The sequence below is a fragment of the Numenius arquata genome, chromosome 2 (genome assembly GCF_964106895.1).
Source record: "Numenius arquata chromosome 2, bNumArq3.hap1.1, whole genome shotgun sequence".
Classification (NCBI taxonomy): Eukaryota; Metazoa; Chordata; class Aves; order Charadriiformes; family Scolopacidae; genus Numenius; species Numenius arquata.
The window spans coordinates 124,247,582-124,261,996 of NC_133577.1; the positions used below are offsets into that span (position 1 = coordinate 124,247,582).

Below are 14,415 nucleotides of genomic sequence, written 5' to 3' on the forward strand. Positions count from 1 at the left end.
CCGCCTGGATGCAGTCCTGAGTGACATGCTCTGACATGCTCTGGGCAATCCTGCTTCAGCAGGGGAGTTGGACTAGATGATCTCTATGGTCCCTTCCAACTCTAAAAAATTCAGTGAAATTCAGTGAAAGCTCGTGTCTAGGCTGGTTAAGCCACACAATGCAGTAGTATTTGTATCTATGCTATGCAGTATCTGTTGCTTTTGTGAGGTAGAGAAAAAAAAAAAAAAAAAGATATTGAAATACACATTCTGTAAATACAAAACAACTTGGGAAGCTGGTGAAACACCACAGGTAACTGAACAAAGGTTTCTTCAAATCCAGCCAGGCAGCCCTTGCTCTAGTTTATGTCTCTCGTTTTGAGGCTCTAGTGTATGACTTTGCTTTAGAATATCCATCCCTCGGGGTGAACTGTTGCTCCTTAACTGCACATTAGGCTGAGACCCTCAAATCCTCTAACTTCACCTGCCTTCTCCGTCTCCTTCTTACTACTCCCCTACCTACAATGAAAAAAGCTGCCAGCTTAGATCCAAACAAATATATGATGACATACAGATTAGAAAAGCGCCCCACAGAATGGAGGATGCCAGGGTCTGCATAAAAAAAATGTATTTTATTAATAAGCACATATAACCCTTACACACATTTTTCAGGTAACACCTCAAAACCATCTCGTGGTAACTCCAGAAAAAAAGTCCCACTCAAGAGGCCAGCACAAATGGGCATCGCCTCCACAGTTTCAGGCAACATCAGGACCACACAGGATTTCAGTACAGTTTGGTACAGTCACCAGAGAGTGGATTTTCATCATTCTAGCTCTCGCTGGTTCAATGCTATGCTGCTGAAGCCAGATATACTGGTGGAATGGGTACAGAACTTCATTAGTCCAAGGAAAAAAAAATAATCTTTAGACTATGCAATACGCTTGTTGCTGAACCACAAGCACGAGGTTTTGTCCTCTGAATTTTAAAAATCAGGTGCCAATAATTCAGTGCTCCGCTGTCTGCGTGTCTTGACTAACATTTTGCACCACGCTTTCCACTCCAAACAGACTCGGTGGCAAATTAATATTTTACTTCAGTTTCTTATGGTCCTCTAAGGATCATTTAAATCATCTCAGAGAGAGTCACCACTTTGGCAAAAAAAGCCAACAGGAGACAAAAATCAACTTCAAGAAGTGTTGCCTTTCAAAAGAGACTATGACGCCACTTCAACAGTGATGATTTCACACTTTCCGGTATCTTGATCTGTGCAGGTGACATGCAAGGACCCGTCCCTAGATAGAAGAGAAAGGTATGTTTAGGATTATCTCAGCACAACACTTAGTATGTTACTGCTTGTTCCAGAGAGGGTAAACAACAACAGTCTTCATGCAGATGAAAGGAAAAAAGACGAACCTCCAAACATCCAGGGAAGAACATGCTTCAACACAGATGAAATTTATGAAATTAAGTTTAGTTTGAATATTTAGATACGCGCTTCTTGCTCTCCATTAAAGCATTTAGCTTTTCTACGTATGGTGGAAAAGATTCAGGACTGTAAGTTTATTTGGTACAGGTTTGTAAGTAGAGTATGCATTAATATTAATCAAAACATTCATCTTCAACTCTGATTAACAGCAACCAACACATAAGCACATCTTCTCAAAGCAAGAGAACTTGACTTTTAAAAGCAGTAGTTGTCTTTAAATACCAAGGATCTCCTTCAAGGAGGAAAACCATAATCTTCAAAATCCAAGGATTAGAGACAATATTGAATCCTACTTCATCTAGACATACAACAGTCACACATAATATTTAAACAGAAATAGGATGTGTTATAGCAAACTCACCCTAATATTTTTCATCTAAATATTACTAAAACCCCCTTTAAAATAATGCAGGTTTTCTGCACTATACCGCTACATATATAACGCCTAAGATGTTTTGCTTATCAATGCAAAATGCAAGACTGTGGATGACTAAGGCGGCATTTTAGGTGAAGTCTGTTAATAGAGCACTGACACACCTGACAGTTAACAGAAGAAAATGAAGTATTTTGAACTCAAATAGCAAGTAGGGATTCAGTTTTTCAGCAACATCTGGACAACTCACATTATTTAGAAAAGCAATATGAACTTCAGGATAGTCCTCAGAAGATAAACATACTTTGACTTAGTTTATAAAGATACCAGAAGGTGGAATTCTATTTAGACTATTTCAAATGAGCCCAACCACTCCTATTAAGACCTAAGAAAGTTAGAGAAATTTCTTCAATATTGTGTCATTCCCCACCCCGCCCATAAGATACTTTGTATTTTCCCATAATAGTCAGGTAATTCTGTAAGAGAATAGTTTTATGAAGTCTGATTTCCTGTGGCGTTGTTTCTCATGCCTCTGAAAGGCTAGAGGCGTGGGTTTTCATCACAAACGCTGCTTATGAGAAGTCCTTCATGGATTCCTCAGCAACTAATAAAGACAGGTTCTACTTCAGTTTTTCCTAAGAGCGCAGGCACTCAACAGAACTAACCCACCCCTTCCACAGGAAGTTTGGAATTCTGACTGCTCTCAAGCACAGTTAAACTGATCAACAGGTCAGAAGTTGCTAAAAATCATCTATACAACTCCGAAGTTCCATTTCTTTAGGAATCAAACAATGAAAGCACAGAAAGTACTGTAAAAAACCCACTCCTACAGAGTTTACCCCTGCTAGGACACAGCCCTGGAAGCAATAAAATGCTGGAATTTCTAAACACAAAACTAAACATTCAAGAGAACGTAATAAAGGAACAGACTGCTTTGGCACAAGTGTGACACAGTAAGTTAAACAGCAGAACAATAAATATTTCGGGTACCTTTTCATAGTGAGAACAGTTAGTATGTCATGTAGACCATCCTCTTTCTTATCTAAATCCTGGAGTACAATCTATTTATGAAAATAAAACAAAATGTTAAGTTATAATCAAGTTCTGTAAATCCTTGCACAGCAGTTAATGGAAGTGACACAACAGCTAAGGTTTGCAATTCATTCTGTTTAGTATCTCATACCAATAATTCAAAAAATCAAAGCATGCCCTAGAGGGCTTCACTCATCTATAGGGCAAATCTGTGTATTTTTAGCTATTTGCACTACCATTTCAGTGGTTTTGTTTCAGGGTCTATCACCAAGATAGCTGGAGTACCTACAACCAACTCCCACAGATCACATTAAGAGGCAAGCATGTTCCTTAAAATCAGTTTTCTAATTATTAGGTAACATCCTTTCCCCATTCCCTTAAAGATCTTTAGGCAGGAATAAGGTGGAATAACTATTTTCTCAAGTATTCCATCCATTTCTACCACATCTTTCCCCTCCCTGGTGCTTTAGGTGCCCTGAAGCCAAGGTAAGCACATCACCTCCATTTCAAACAAGCTGTGTTCTCTCAATAGGTTGAGTCCCAAGTTATATCTTTATATTGGGTGAGGATTTAATCAAATCATCTTACCACTGTGAAAAATCAAATGTAGTATTTAATACCAAGATCCGGTCCCATCTAGAAAGTTCAAGAATTAATCAACAGTACATACAGCACCTACATCACTACCTCCAGCAGTTTTATTTCTAAAATGTTGGAGGTGTGCACTACTGGAACAACCGGTTACGATCCCTCATCCCAGGTGAGCTTACTACAGTAGTGCCAAGTGTCAAACCCCGACAGGCATTTAGAAATTCAAAAGGGAAACTTTGATTTCTTTAGAAGTGCTTCAATGCTTCATAAACACATTGCTGGAAGAACACTTAAAGGCTGTTTCCATAGAGACTCAAGGCATTCTAATTTTATAACAAGAAGTTTTGGTAGAGGTGGGATTGTTTTCAGTTTTAATTTTTTTTTTTTTTCAGATCCACTTGATTTCCAAGCAGTTAATATTAAAAGTCCATATGAATGTGCATATACTCACCTGTGCAAATTTCCCTCCTCCATTCATGGGACTTTCCCCCAGTGACTCGTATAGTTCGAGGCACACAGAAGAGGTGTTTCCAGGAGCGTGCAGGGTGTGCTGCCTTCGAGCTGGTAGCGGCGTCCCTGATGGAAATAGCACCGTGAATTTGTCAGCCCCTGACTCGTCTACTCCCTTTAAAAAAGGAAAAAAAAAAGTTCATGCCTCTCTCTTTAGTACTTTAGTGAGCTGGAAGTGTTAGAGCAGCACTCCATAAGAAAAGAAATCCAAGAATCATTCTCTCTGCCACATTTACCATCAAAGCAATTAAAAAAATAAAATTCCTAGAAACAAATGAAAAAGTCCAGCTGTTACAACACAGCAGAGACACAATCTATCTCCCCTTAAAATCAAGCAGTTTCTCCTGTCAATTTTTTTGTTAATAAACCTAAGTTACCACTTACAGCTGATCTGTAGATCTAATAATAAAACACTGTTTCTCTATCATCAATCATGCATAAGTAGTGCTGTATATTCATTGCAGCAGTAAAGTTTTCTGAGTTAAATCATTTTAGCCTTACCTTAAGAAGAATATCTTTGGCAGAACACTCAATAAAGAGTGCTTCTTCTTCCAACAAAGGATTTTCTTTCCCTAGCAGAATTCCTGCCTCTATGGCTGCGCCAATGGGAATAACTTCATCTGGAGGAATTGAATTCAGCAATTCCACAGTTGGGAAAATATCTTTGATCAGCTGCTGTAGCTTCGGGATTCGAGCAGACCCACCACACAGAACTACCTGGAAAACATGCCTTAATGATTTCAAATCTTTCTTCTGACAGATAAAAACAGACAGGTCACAACCTGCAATACAGAAACGCAAACCGCTCTGGGATATTTTACCATCTGTAATTGTTAAAAGAAAAACTGATGCCATCTTTACTTGACTTCTCTTGCTTTTGTATTTGATATTAAAGAAATAACTTGCAAGTTTTAAAAATTGAGGAATTCATCATAAAGTAACGCTTAGAAGGGATCTCCAGAGGTCACTTAATCCAACCTCCTGCCCAGAACAGGTCCAGTTACAAGATGCTGCCCAGGATCTTATCTCCATGGATGGAGATTCCACGGACTCTGTGGGCCCTTGTTTCAGTGTTTGATCACCCTCACACTACAAGTTCTTTTCTTTAAGATTTCCTCGTGTTGTAACCTGTGCTGCTCACCATTGTGCACCTATAGGTTAATAAGGACACTACATGGCATTAGCCCCAGTATCAAATCCTGAGGGATGTCACTGACACCCAGCCATCACTTACTGATCTTGTACAAGAAAAATTTCTTAAAACCCTTATCTTACAGTAACTTCATTGAGATCAACCAGATCTGGAAACAAAGCTAACTCCCACCTTTTTTCATGTAAAACATAAAAGTTGTAAATTAGGTTCATTTTTTTTTTACATTTATATTGTGTGCTGTTCTCTCAGGCCTTAGGGCTTGAGAGAGGAGACATTGGGCCACCAAAAATATACTGCCACCAGAGAACAAAAGACCTTCTCTGAACAATGGCCTGGGCTACTTCATTATTCTGCCAGTGAAACTCAAGATGTGACACAGCAAACACTAATTGAGAATCAGAAATAGCATCAAGTATCATTAAAAGCGCCAGCTAAATTTTGCTGCAGAATTCACGTGCCAATTCCATCAGCAACATATGCAGCACTGTTTGCCACACACAGGTGAGATGAAGCTACTCTCTCATACCAAAGCAAAAAAGACATTTGGATGAAAATAGTAGCGTTTGCTACTTTAGTTACCATCTTTGGTATTAGAGCTTTCTACGGTTTGGCATCTACTACGTTCCTACATTTAAGCTGACAAAGAGGAACACGGGCACCAAGTAGACACTAAGCAATTTCTTCAACTCATAATGAAAAACACATCAAAACTCAGGCTTTCTTCAGAAGCATCAGCAAACCCCATCCAAAGCTCAGTGAAGGCAGAAGAAAGTCTATAGACTAAACTTAAAGAAAGTACTCCTCTACTCTTCCAAGTTACACAAACACACCAAATCCTCTACTATTTACTTAATATGCAGCAGTTAATATGCAACACAGCATTGACTCTGAAACTACCTTATACTTAAGTAACCAAAATCAAAGCATACACAGGATTTCTGAAGATCTTAAGTCTATGTACTTTAAGCATTTTTGGCTCAGACCCAGCAAACTCGTGAAATAATCTCACTCTGCAAAGAAAACAGGCCCTGAAAATATTCTTCTCCTGGAGTTATAAAGCACTTACTAGAGACAAATGACTCCTATTATTACCTTATTAATATCATCTGCTGTAAATCCAACTTGCTGCAAGAGCTTTTTAATTGCTTCTACACATTTACTAAAAAGTGAAGAACAGATAAGTTCAAATCTGGCCCTAAAAGAGGAAAAAAAAAAAAAAGACGTGTCATTTCATCCATTAGAGAAATACTGAAATGGAAGAACAACCACTTGTAAAACATATTTTGTTTCTCTAGCTATACCTGCTACGAAGTGATTTGTTTTTAAAAACAGTCAAAAAAAAACCTTATTTCCCAATTATTCATCTTGAAGACGTGATTTTTTTATTTTGAAGATATCTGTGCTATCGATTCCATAATTAACACCTACATGAAATGCACATTCATTCTTCAGTGTACTTGAGAGAAAAAACAGTATTATCGTCTTGACTCATATGTGGAAAAAAAAAAAAAAGCAAAAATCCTGGATCTGCTTCATCATATTTATAACGGAGACACAAAGACTCAAATGTGCCTCTTGAATTTTCAGAGGCAAATCAAGCTGTGTCCTGATTTGCATATAGGGAGTAGGTACTTAAGCAAGTTGAAAAACAAACTGGTGCTTGCTTTGGGCTCTTTCAAGCCTGAAAAGGAAGTTTTACTCTGTACGAATACAGCAAGTCAACTTCTGCAACTCGAGTCCACAGGACTAGCATTCTTACCCAAAACTGAGCTGACGGGAAAAGAAATTAAAGTCAGCTAAACTTCTTAATAAGTGATCACCCCAAGAGAGAAAAGACTTGGAGTAGGACACAGCAGCATGAACAAAAAGACAGAAAACATCTTTCTACTCCAGCTGTCAGAAAGAGGCAACATAAAGACTTCCATGCCTCCTATCACTCTGGAGCCCATTTAAACTAAAGAGTCCAAAAGTCTGCTCTTCTTTAAGGAAAATCTAGTAACAAAACCATTAACACATGGGGGTGAACCACCTTCAGTAATTACAGTTTTTATTCCCCTTTCATCAATAACCAGACACCAAAGATGGGGGGGGGGGGTGTCTCCTTGTGCCTTTTTGCACTTTGTTTTCTAACCGTTTGGGCAACACTGTTATTGTTACCACCCCAACTACTACAGAACACATCATAACAGAATCATCAATATGAAACAAAGCAAGTTGGTCTTCTGTTTCTAAAATTAGTGCCATAATAAAAAAAAATTAAAAAAGAAATCAAAGCTTATTGAATACCCTAAATACCACCTAGAAAGACTTGGCGTATCATTTTATAGAAAAGATTCAAGATTTGCTTTACCTGGACACATTACAATCAAAATCCAATCCATCATACAGTGAATCTACGAAACAGTTTGCACTTCCCAGGGTTGATAACGAGTGCTTTGCAATATCAGCACTGTTCATTAACTTCATCATGGCTCTGGGATTTCCTCTAATATCATGTTTACAAGACCTACATTAAAAAAAACACCCACAAAAAAAACCCCAAGAAGTATCATTTTAGAAAGGCAGGCATTTGAGTGATAACACTAACTTTCTGAAAGGAACAATAGATTAAAGCTATCTACGTTTTTTCTGTAGACATTTTAGTATTATCTACAATGCCACTATTGAAAGCTCGCAAGGAATAAAAGTGTCTATTTCAATTTCAACTGAAGAACACTGTGAGAGGCACCCTGAGCTCAGGCATTAGTATTTATTGCACAGATTTAAGTCTTTCTAAAGAGGTTCTCAGCGGAACAAATCCTACAAGAGACTCCACGGAACAGCAAGAAAAGGCCTGCAAGTTTACAAATTTTAACCACAGGCTAAGAAGAAATTAGAACATTAGACATGTCAAAAAATAGTATGTTTCATCTAAAAAGTCTCCTGTGCTACTACACAACAGACCACCTCAAGATCGTTAGAGCTAATAGTAATTCACTCATTTTTGTTCATTGTAGGATGAAGGTGCCATACAGACTTCAGTCTGATGACACAAACCCCGCCACACACCAAGAAAACCAAACAAATCCCACATGGGTGAATTCCTTGCCACCCCAAAAGCTTGTGACTGAAAGGACATCAGCAGCCTGTAGTCACATACAGCTCTTGTGGCCAGGAAGGCCAATGGAATCCTAGGCTGCATAGGGAAGAGCGTGGCTAGTAGGTCGAGGGAAGTCATTCTCCCCCTCTACTCTGCACTGGTGAGGCCACAACTGGAATACTGCATCCAGTTCTGGGCTCCCCAATTCAAGAGGGATAGGGAACTACTGGAAAGAGTCCAGCGAAGGGCAACGAGGATGATTCAAGGATTGGAGCATCTCCCTTATGAAGAAAGGCTGAGAGAGCTGGGACTCTTTAGCCTGGAGAAGAGAAGGCTGAGGGGAGACCTTATCAATGCTTATAAGTATCTCAAGGGTGGGTTGAAGGAGGAGGGAGCCAGACTCTTTTCAGTGGTTCCCAGTGAGAGGACGAGGGGCAACGGGCACAAGCTGGAACACAGGAGGTTCCACTCAAATATGAGAAGAAACTTCTTTACGGTGAGGGTGACAGAGCCCTGGAACAGGCTGCCCAGGGAGGTTGCGGAGTCCCCTTCTTTGGAGATTTTCCAGACCCGCCTGGATGCAGTCCTGAGTAACATGCTCTGACATGCTCTGGGCAATCCTGCTTCGGCAGGGGAGTTGGACTAGATGATCTATACGGTCCCTTCCAACTCTAAAAAATTCAGTGAAACTCAGTGAAATCACCCAGAACAGTTCACAGCTGAGCCGTTATAGCTCAACACCAACTTCAGGCAACATCTACCCAAACCCTAGTCTTTCCCAGTCTTCCTCCTTGGCCCCCAACAACTGACTGCTCCTTTAATATCTTTGAGGCATTTCACTCGCAGACAGTCTGCTACATCTGACAACCTGACATGATCTTTTTTTTTGTTGTTTGTTTTGGAAAGCAAGCATCAGGTAACGAAGTTCCTGTCCTAACAGCAACATGCTTGGAATTCAAAACCCACCTCTGAAATTCAGAAGCTAAGTGTTGTGCCAGAGCTTCTGTGAAGCAAACTCCACCAATGCTATCATCCGTGTTTGTAGCAAGCACACGATATATTCCACTGTTTACTTCTATGACTGTGATAGAAAGCGATGTTCCACCAAGTTTATAAACCAAAACATTGCTGCCATGTTAAAAAGAACAGTACAATTAGTAAGCCATCTAAAATTATGTTTACTTTGACGCTTTCTAAAAAGATGACAGTTATATCACATATTGCAGGTTTTAATCAGTTTTGACAAAAGAATTTCATTTGGGATGTTTGTATTTCATGCACCTTAGATTAATTTTATCCTTCAGGGAACATTGTCAAGTAGTCTGTAGTACTATTTCATACAGTGAGAGCAGTCAATGTTTTTCCTACAACACAACTGGGAAATCAACATTACATAATTCTTGCCCATAATTTTGAATATGACAAGGGTAAAAAATACCAACCAAGAAGAAAAAAAGACAAGACATCTGTTTGCACTGACAGCAGTCATTGCTATTTTGAAAATCTTATGAATTATCTGAATATTCATAAGGGAAACCCAATGCACCTGCTGAACCCAGAACTCGGCTTTAGTTCTTTCAGCATATGCAAAATGACCCCAGATCCCACAACTAAAAAACCAGCTATATCAAACTGTTTAAGGGATGCCTTTTTCTTCAAGCCAATCAGTTCATTAAAGAGCAAGCAGAATCTTTAAAGACAATTCTAAAAAAAAAAAACAAAACAAAAAAAACCCCACAAAAAAACACCTCAGAACAAAGGGATTTAAAACATTACAGATTTACATCTTCTAATTTGTTATTGGCTTTATTGAGAGAAAAAAGAAAAACAAGCCTCAAATCATTACTTTTGTATTGACTGCTAAGGCAACATAGAATTCCCTCATTTAAGATTTCTCAGGATTTAAGTTCAGCAGCTTAAATTTAAGAATTAAAATATTAGGATTTTACCTTTTCCCAGTGGGTGAATCTTGGCCAATTCCATAAGCCAGGAGAGCAGCAGACGGTTCATGAATTAATCTCATAACATTAAATCCAGCAGCTGCAGCTGCTTCCCTGTGATAAGGCATAACAGCATTTCATTTTACTTTAATGATTTCACTATAGTCACACACACTGTTAAGATTTCAGCTGAACTACATAGGCCACCAACTCAGAACTTGGTTACAGCATGGTATTAACAAAGCAAAGTGACTGGAAAAGAAAGGTATCAAGAAGTTCAGTTGCTACTCTGTTCCTCAGGTAGTTCAATCTGCTGCGTGCTCATTGTCAAAGAAAAAACCCTGATGTATCAGCCTACATACCCCATAAAAAACAGCAAACCCTCCCCCCTAAAATAGAAGATGAAAAACCCCACCCTTGATTAAACTTCATCACTTATCTTCAAGTGTGGCATTAAAAGCTCTTGGTACTTTATTTTGCATCATGCTAGAAAAATTGCTTTCACTTCCAAATCAAGGTATCACACCTCACTTTTAATGTTTTCTTTACATGTTTTCTTGAAACTTCAGTAACCCTGGGACTGCCCTACAAGTCATTTCCTCCACTTCGGTTATTCTGAGACTTGTATGCCAAAGCAACAGAATGTTTTGTTATACATACTGCAACCATCCAGCTCACCAATGTTTTATGACCAACTTAAAGTGTCCTTTAAGTATTTCATGACAGATAAAGACAAGGGCGCCTACATATCAGAAAGTATAAATAGATGCTGCCAATTATGTACAGCTTTAAGTCTACTTATGCTTTCATATGGGGGAACTTTTGCAGCAGAAATTTTTCCAAACAGAACTTCCAAGTAGAATATTGGTGTGTATTCTGTATCTGCTCTCTGAGAAAACAGTCCTCAATAAAGTCATGTAACGCTACTTGGTTTGGCGAGTATTGTTGTATGAAGGGATGAGAAACTGACTGCATTTCAAAAGGGACACTGAAGATCCACATCTGAAATGACATTTTATCTTTGATGATAGGAAAATTCCCTCCCACTTCAATTGATTCAGAATTTCATTTTGGTTAAAACAGTGAATTCCAAGTCAGAATTTAATCTCCTGCTTTCTTATTTTCCCAATTCAGACAGTATCCCTATGTCCTGACTGAGAGTCGCAAGCTCAAGTCTAGCAGGAGAATTCCGATTGCTGGTCTGCCAGCTGGTCTGCTTTAGACACAATAAATAATAAAAAAAAAAATAAAAAATCTTAATCCTCTTACCCAAGGGCATTTTTCTGATTCTCTCCAAAATCAAATGGTACAGTGATAACAACGTCATTTATATCTGAACCCAACGCAGACTGAGCAGTTTCTGTTTATAAACATAGGCAGAACATGTTGATTAAAAGCAAAAAAACAATATACCACATCTTAAAAATGAGCACAGCTTAAAATACTAAAATTTGTTACGATTTTACTTATTATATACCTTTCATTTTACTGAAAATTAGTTTTGCGACATCTTCTGGGTTAATAAGTTTATTATCGATTTCATATTGAAGTTTTCCATTCTTCTCAATTATCTGTAAGCAAAACCAACACACCTTTATTAGATACATGTTTGGTTATTAACAGAGAGCAATGTTTAATTCAGTTTCTGTTCGCAGTAAAAAGCGCCAGGCTGTGTAAATACTTCCTGTGTTAGTGCTCTATTACAAGAGAATAGAAGCTTCCAAAAAAAATCCCAAAGACCCCTTGTCTTACCCAACAGACATGGCAGTGACATTCATAGGTACTTAAAGTCTCCAGTGTTTCTTTTTGTATTAAAAAGTGTTCTTTAGTACAAAAGCAACATTTAGAACAAGAGTACTTGGCTGCTTATATTCCATAAGAAAAAATAACAACTATTTATATAAGCAGGTCAATACAAACAGTCAAAAACCAGAGAAAAACTTGTTCCTTCTTTAGGAATGTATTTTCCAGGACAATTTTTCTCTTGTTTTGCAAAAAGGTTTCTAGTAACAAGTACGGTATTATCCAAATTTAATGCTGACATTAAATCAAGTGGTTAAGCATTTTTATCACAAGATGTTGTGTAACCTGAGCATTTTCTACCAGTGCTAAGAAACACCACAATGCTATTACTCAAATATATTAAGAACCATCCCTTTTGAGAATCGCCATAAATTATAGATTTTTTTTCTGTTGGACTACATTACGATGGCAGATCTCAGAACACAGTACTTTTTCTACTTTATAAAAAGAGAGAGATTCTATACAGCAACAAATGGAACTTCTACAATGAGAGCTGACACTACAGCACACAAACACGGTGTGGCACAAACATGGTCAAGAAGAAAAGTATAAAATGATAGCAGTTATTCCAAGAACAACAAAAGAAAACTAGATCATACTCACAGAACACTTGCTTTCTGCAATGTATTTCTCTGCCTGTGGGTCACCAGAGCTGTCCAGACAAATGCAAAGCAACAAAATAAATCATATGCTCAAGGGTAATTGCACAAATTCATCTTGCTGATATTCCTTATAATGCCTACAGCATATGAAACAACCAAAATTCCTTTTTCCACTCTATGGATACATTGATACAGAAGAAAAAACAACAGTTCTGACTGCTGGTATCTTTCATTCCTTTCCCCAAACTAATGGTAGAAAAAAAATACCAACTACATAGTGAGAAGGGAAAACAAAAACCAACACATTGCTTTAACCTGCTATCCCCAATAATCATTATAAAAGATTTTAGTGGCACTTCTGTTGCATTGACTGAAATAACACGACAGCAGTAAGATGACTATCCTTACTCCTCTACTAACTGCATCTAGTTATGCATCTCAAAAGTGCTGAGAAATACATCAGAATGGACATCATCTTGTCAGCTCCTTTCAACGAGAGCTGTAACACACAGACAGGTTATCACTGAAAAGTTCTGTCACGTCTCTGATCTAAGACCCAAACCAATAAGTTTAGCTCTAGCATCACTGTAACTGCCAGCGCAAGCTCTCACAGCTCCACTAACTGATGAATCACAATAAGCATTACATCAACGTTTCATGACTGTAACAAAAACAATAGTTTCATGTAAATAAAACCACAGTGAATTTTAAAACAGCGGTTTTTTGTTGTTTTTTTTTCAGAAGACATCCAGGTAACAAGAAGATGCTTTAGTTAAGAAACCGAAGTATGCAGCTTATATGGGACTTGTTACTGAATTTAACAATTTGACTTTCACAGACAAATCCAGACATAAAAACTAAACATCTCTTTACTCTTCATACTGGAATGAAAGGTAGAATAAGCAGTTCATAATATACTTTTTTTTATATAATTTTTAAGATCTGGCATATCCTCTTGTCAGTGCCAGATTAATTTAACTACTATCACACTAGATTCCCTTCAACATCGGTGCTGAGGCTGCCTTTCACCGACCAGCGTTATTGGGCGAAACCGAACTTCTCATCTTCCCTTTCACACCTGTTCTCTTACCTCCGCCCAAGGATCTGCTTCACTTTCACTACAGTGTTTGAAATATTTCTTATCCTGCTTTGCTTTGCAGCTAAGCCAACAACCTGAATGAAAAATAAAGAGAAAAAAAACACCAAAACAAACCAACAACAAAGAAGTGAGCACCAGGCAGCGCTCCCTTCCCCTCCCCTCCCGACCCCCCCCCCCCCCCCCCCCCCGCCGGACGGGAACCCTCACCTCCTCGCTTTCCGAGAAGGCGACCACCGCAGGAGTGACTCTGTCCCCGGCGTCGTTAGCGACCACGTCGGCGCGACCATCCTGTGGAGAGAAGCGTCCCCTCAGGGCTCCACCCGCTGCGTTACCCGTGAGGGAGCAGAGACAGCTGCAGCCCACCCCCTCCCCCGGCTAAGGACCCTTCCCGGAGCAGCCACGCCGCCCCGGCCCCTCACCTTATAGACGGCGGCGCAGGCACAGGTAGCGCCCAGGTGAACACCGATGGCCGCCATCAACCCCTCAGGCGCCACGCGCGCCCGCCGCCCCAACATGCACCGCGTGGCCCCTCCTCCCCGCCCGGCTCCCAACCAATCCCGCTCCCCTCCTCTCCTCGGCCGCCAATCAAAGCCCGCGCCGCGCTCTCTCGCAAACCAATCGCAGAGAAGCGAACTTGGAGCAGCCAATGAGAAAAATGGACAGAATGGCGTCATCAAGCGTGGCAACGGGGCAGAAGTCGGCGGGGAGCGGCCGCTGAGGGGAGCTGGCGCGGCGGAGCGCGGGGTCTGTGGTGCCTGCGGTGGG

General features: G+C 39.5%; 1 protein-coding gene across 1 annotated transcript; it reads right to left on the reverse strand.

Annotated features, from left to right (window-relative positions):
• Window positions 1-591: 591 nt before the first annotated feature.
• Window positions 592-14,165, reverse strand: HSPA14 (heat shock protein family A (Hsp70) member 14). Its single transcript, XM_074168495.1, has 14 exons — window positions 14,070-14,165; window positions 13,858-13,938; window positions 13,642-13,724; window positions 12,553-12,601; window positions 11,624-11,717; window positions 11,416-11,506; window positions 10,156-10,260; window positions 9,173-9,334; window positions 7,478-7,633; window positions 6,220-6,322; window positions 4,476-4,691; window positions 3,916-4,089; window positions 2,832-2,902; window positions 592-1,274 (listed from the first exon to the last, which is right to left on the reverse strand). Exons 1-14 carry the CDS (start codon window positions 14,163-14,165, stop codon window positions 1,196-1,198), a joined length of 1,560 nt encoding a protein of 519 aa, XP_074024596.1. The 3' UTR covers window positions 592-1,195.
• Between the last annotated feature and the right edge of the window lie 250 nt (window positions 14,166-14,415).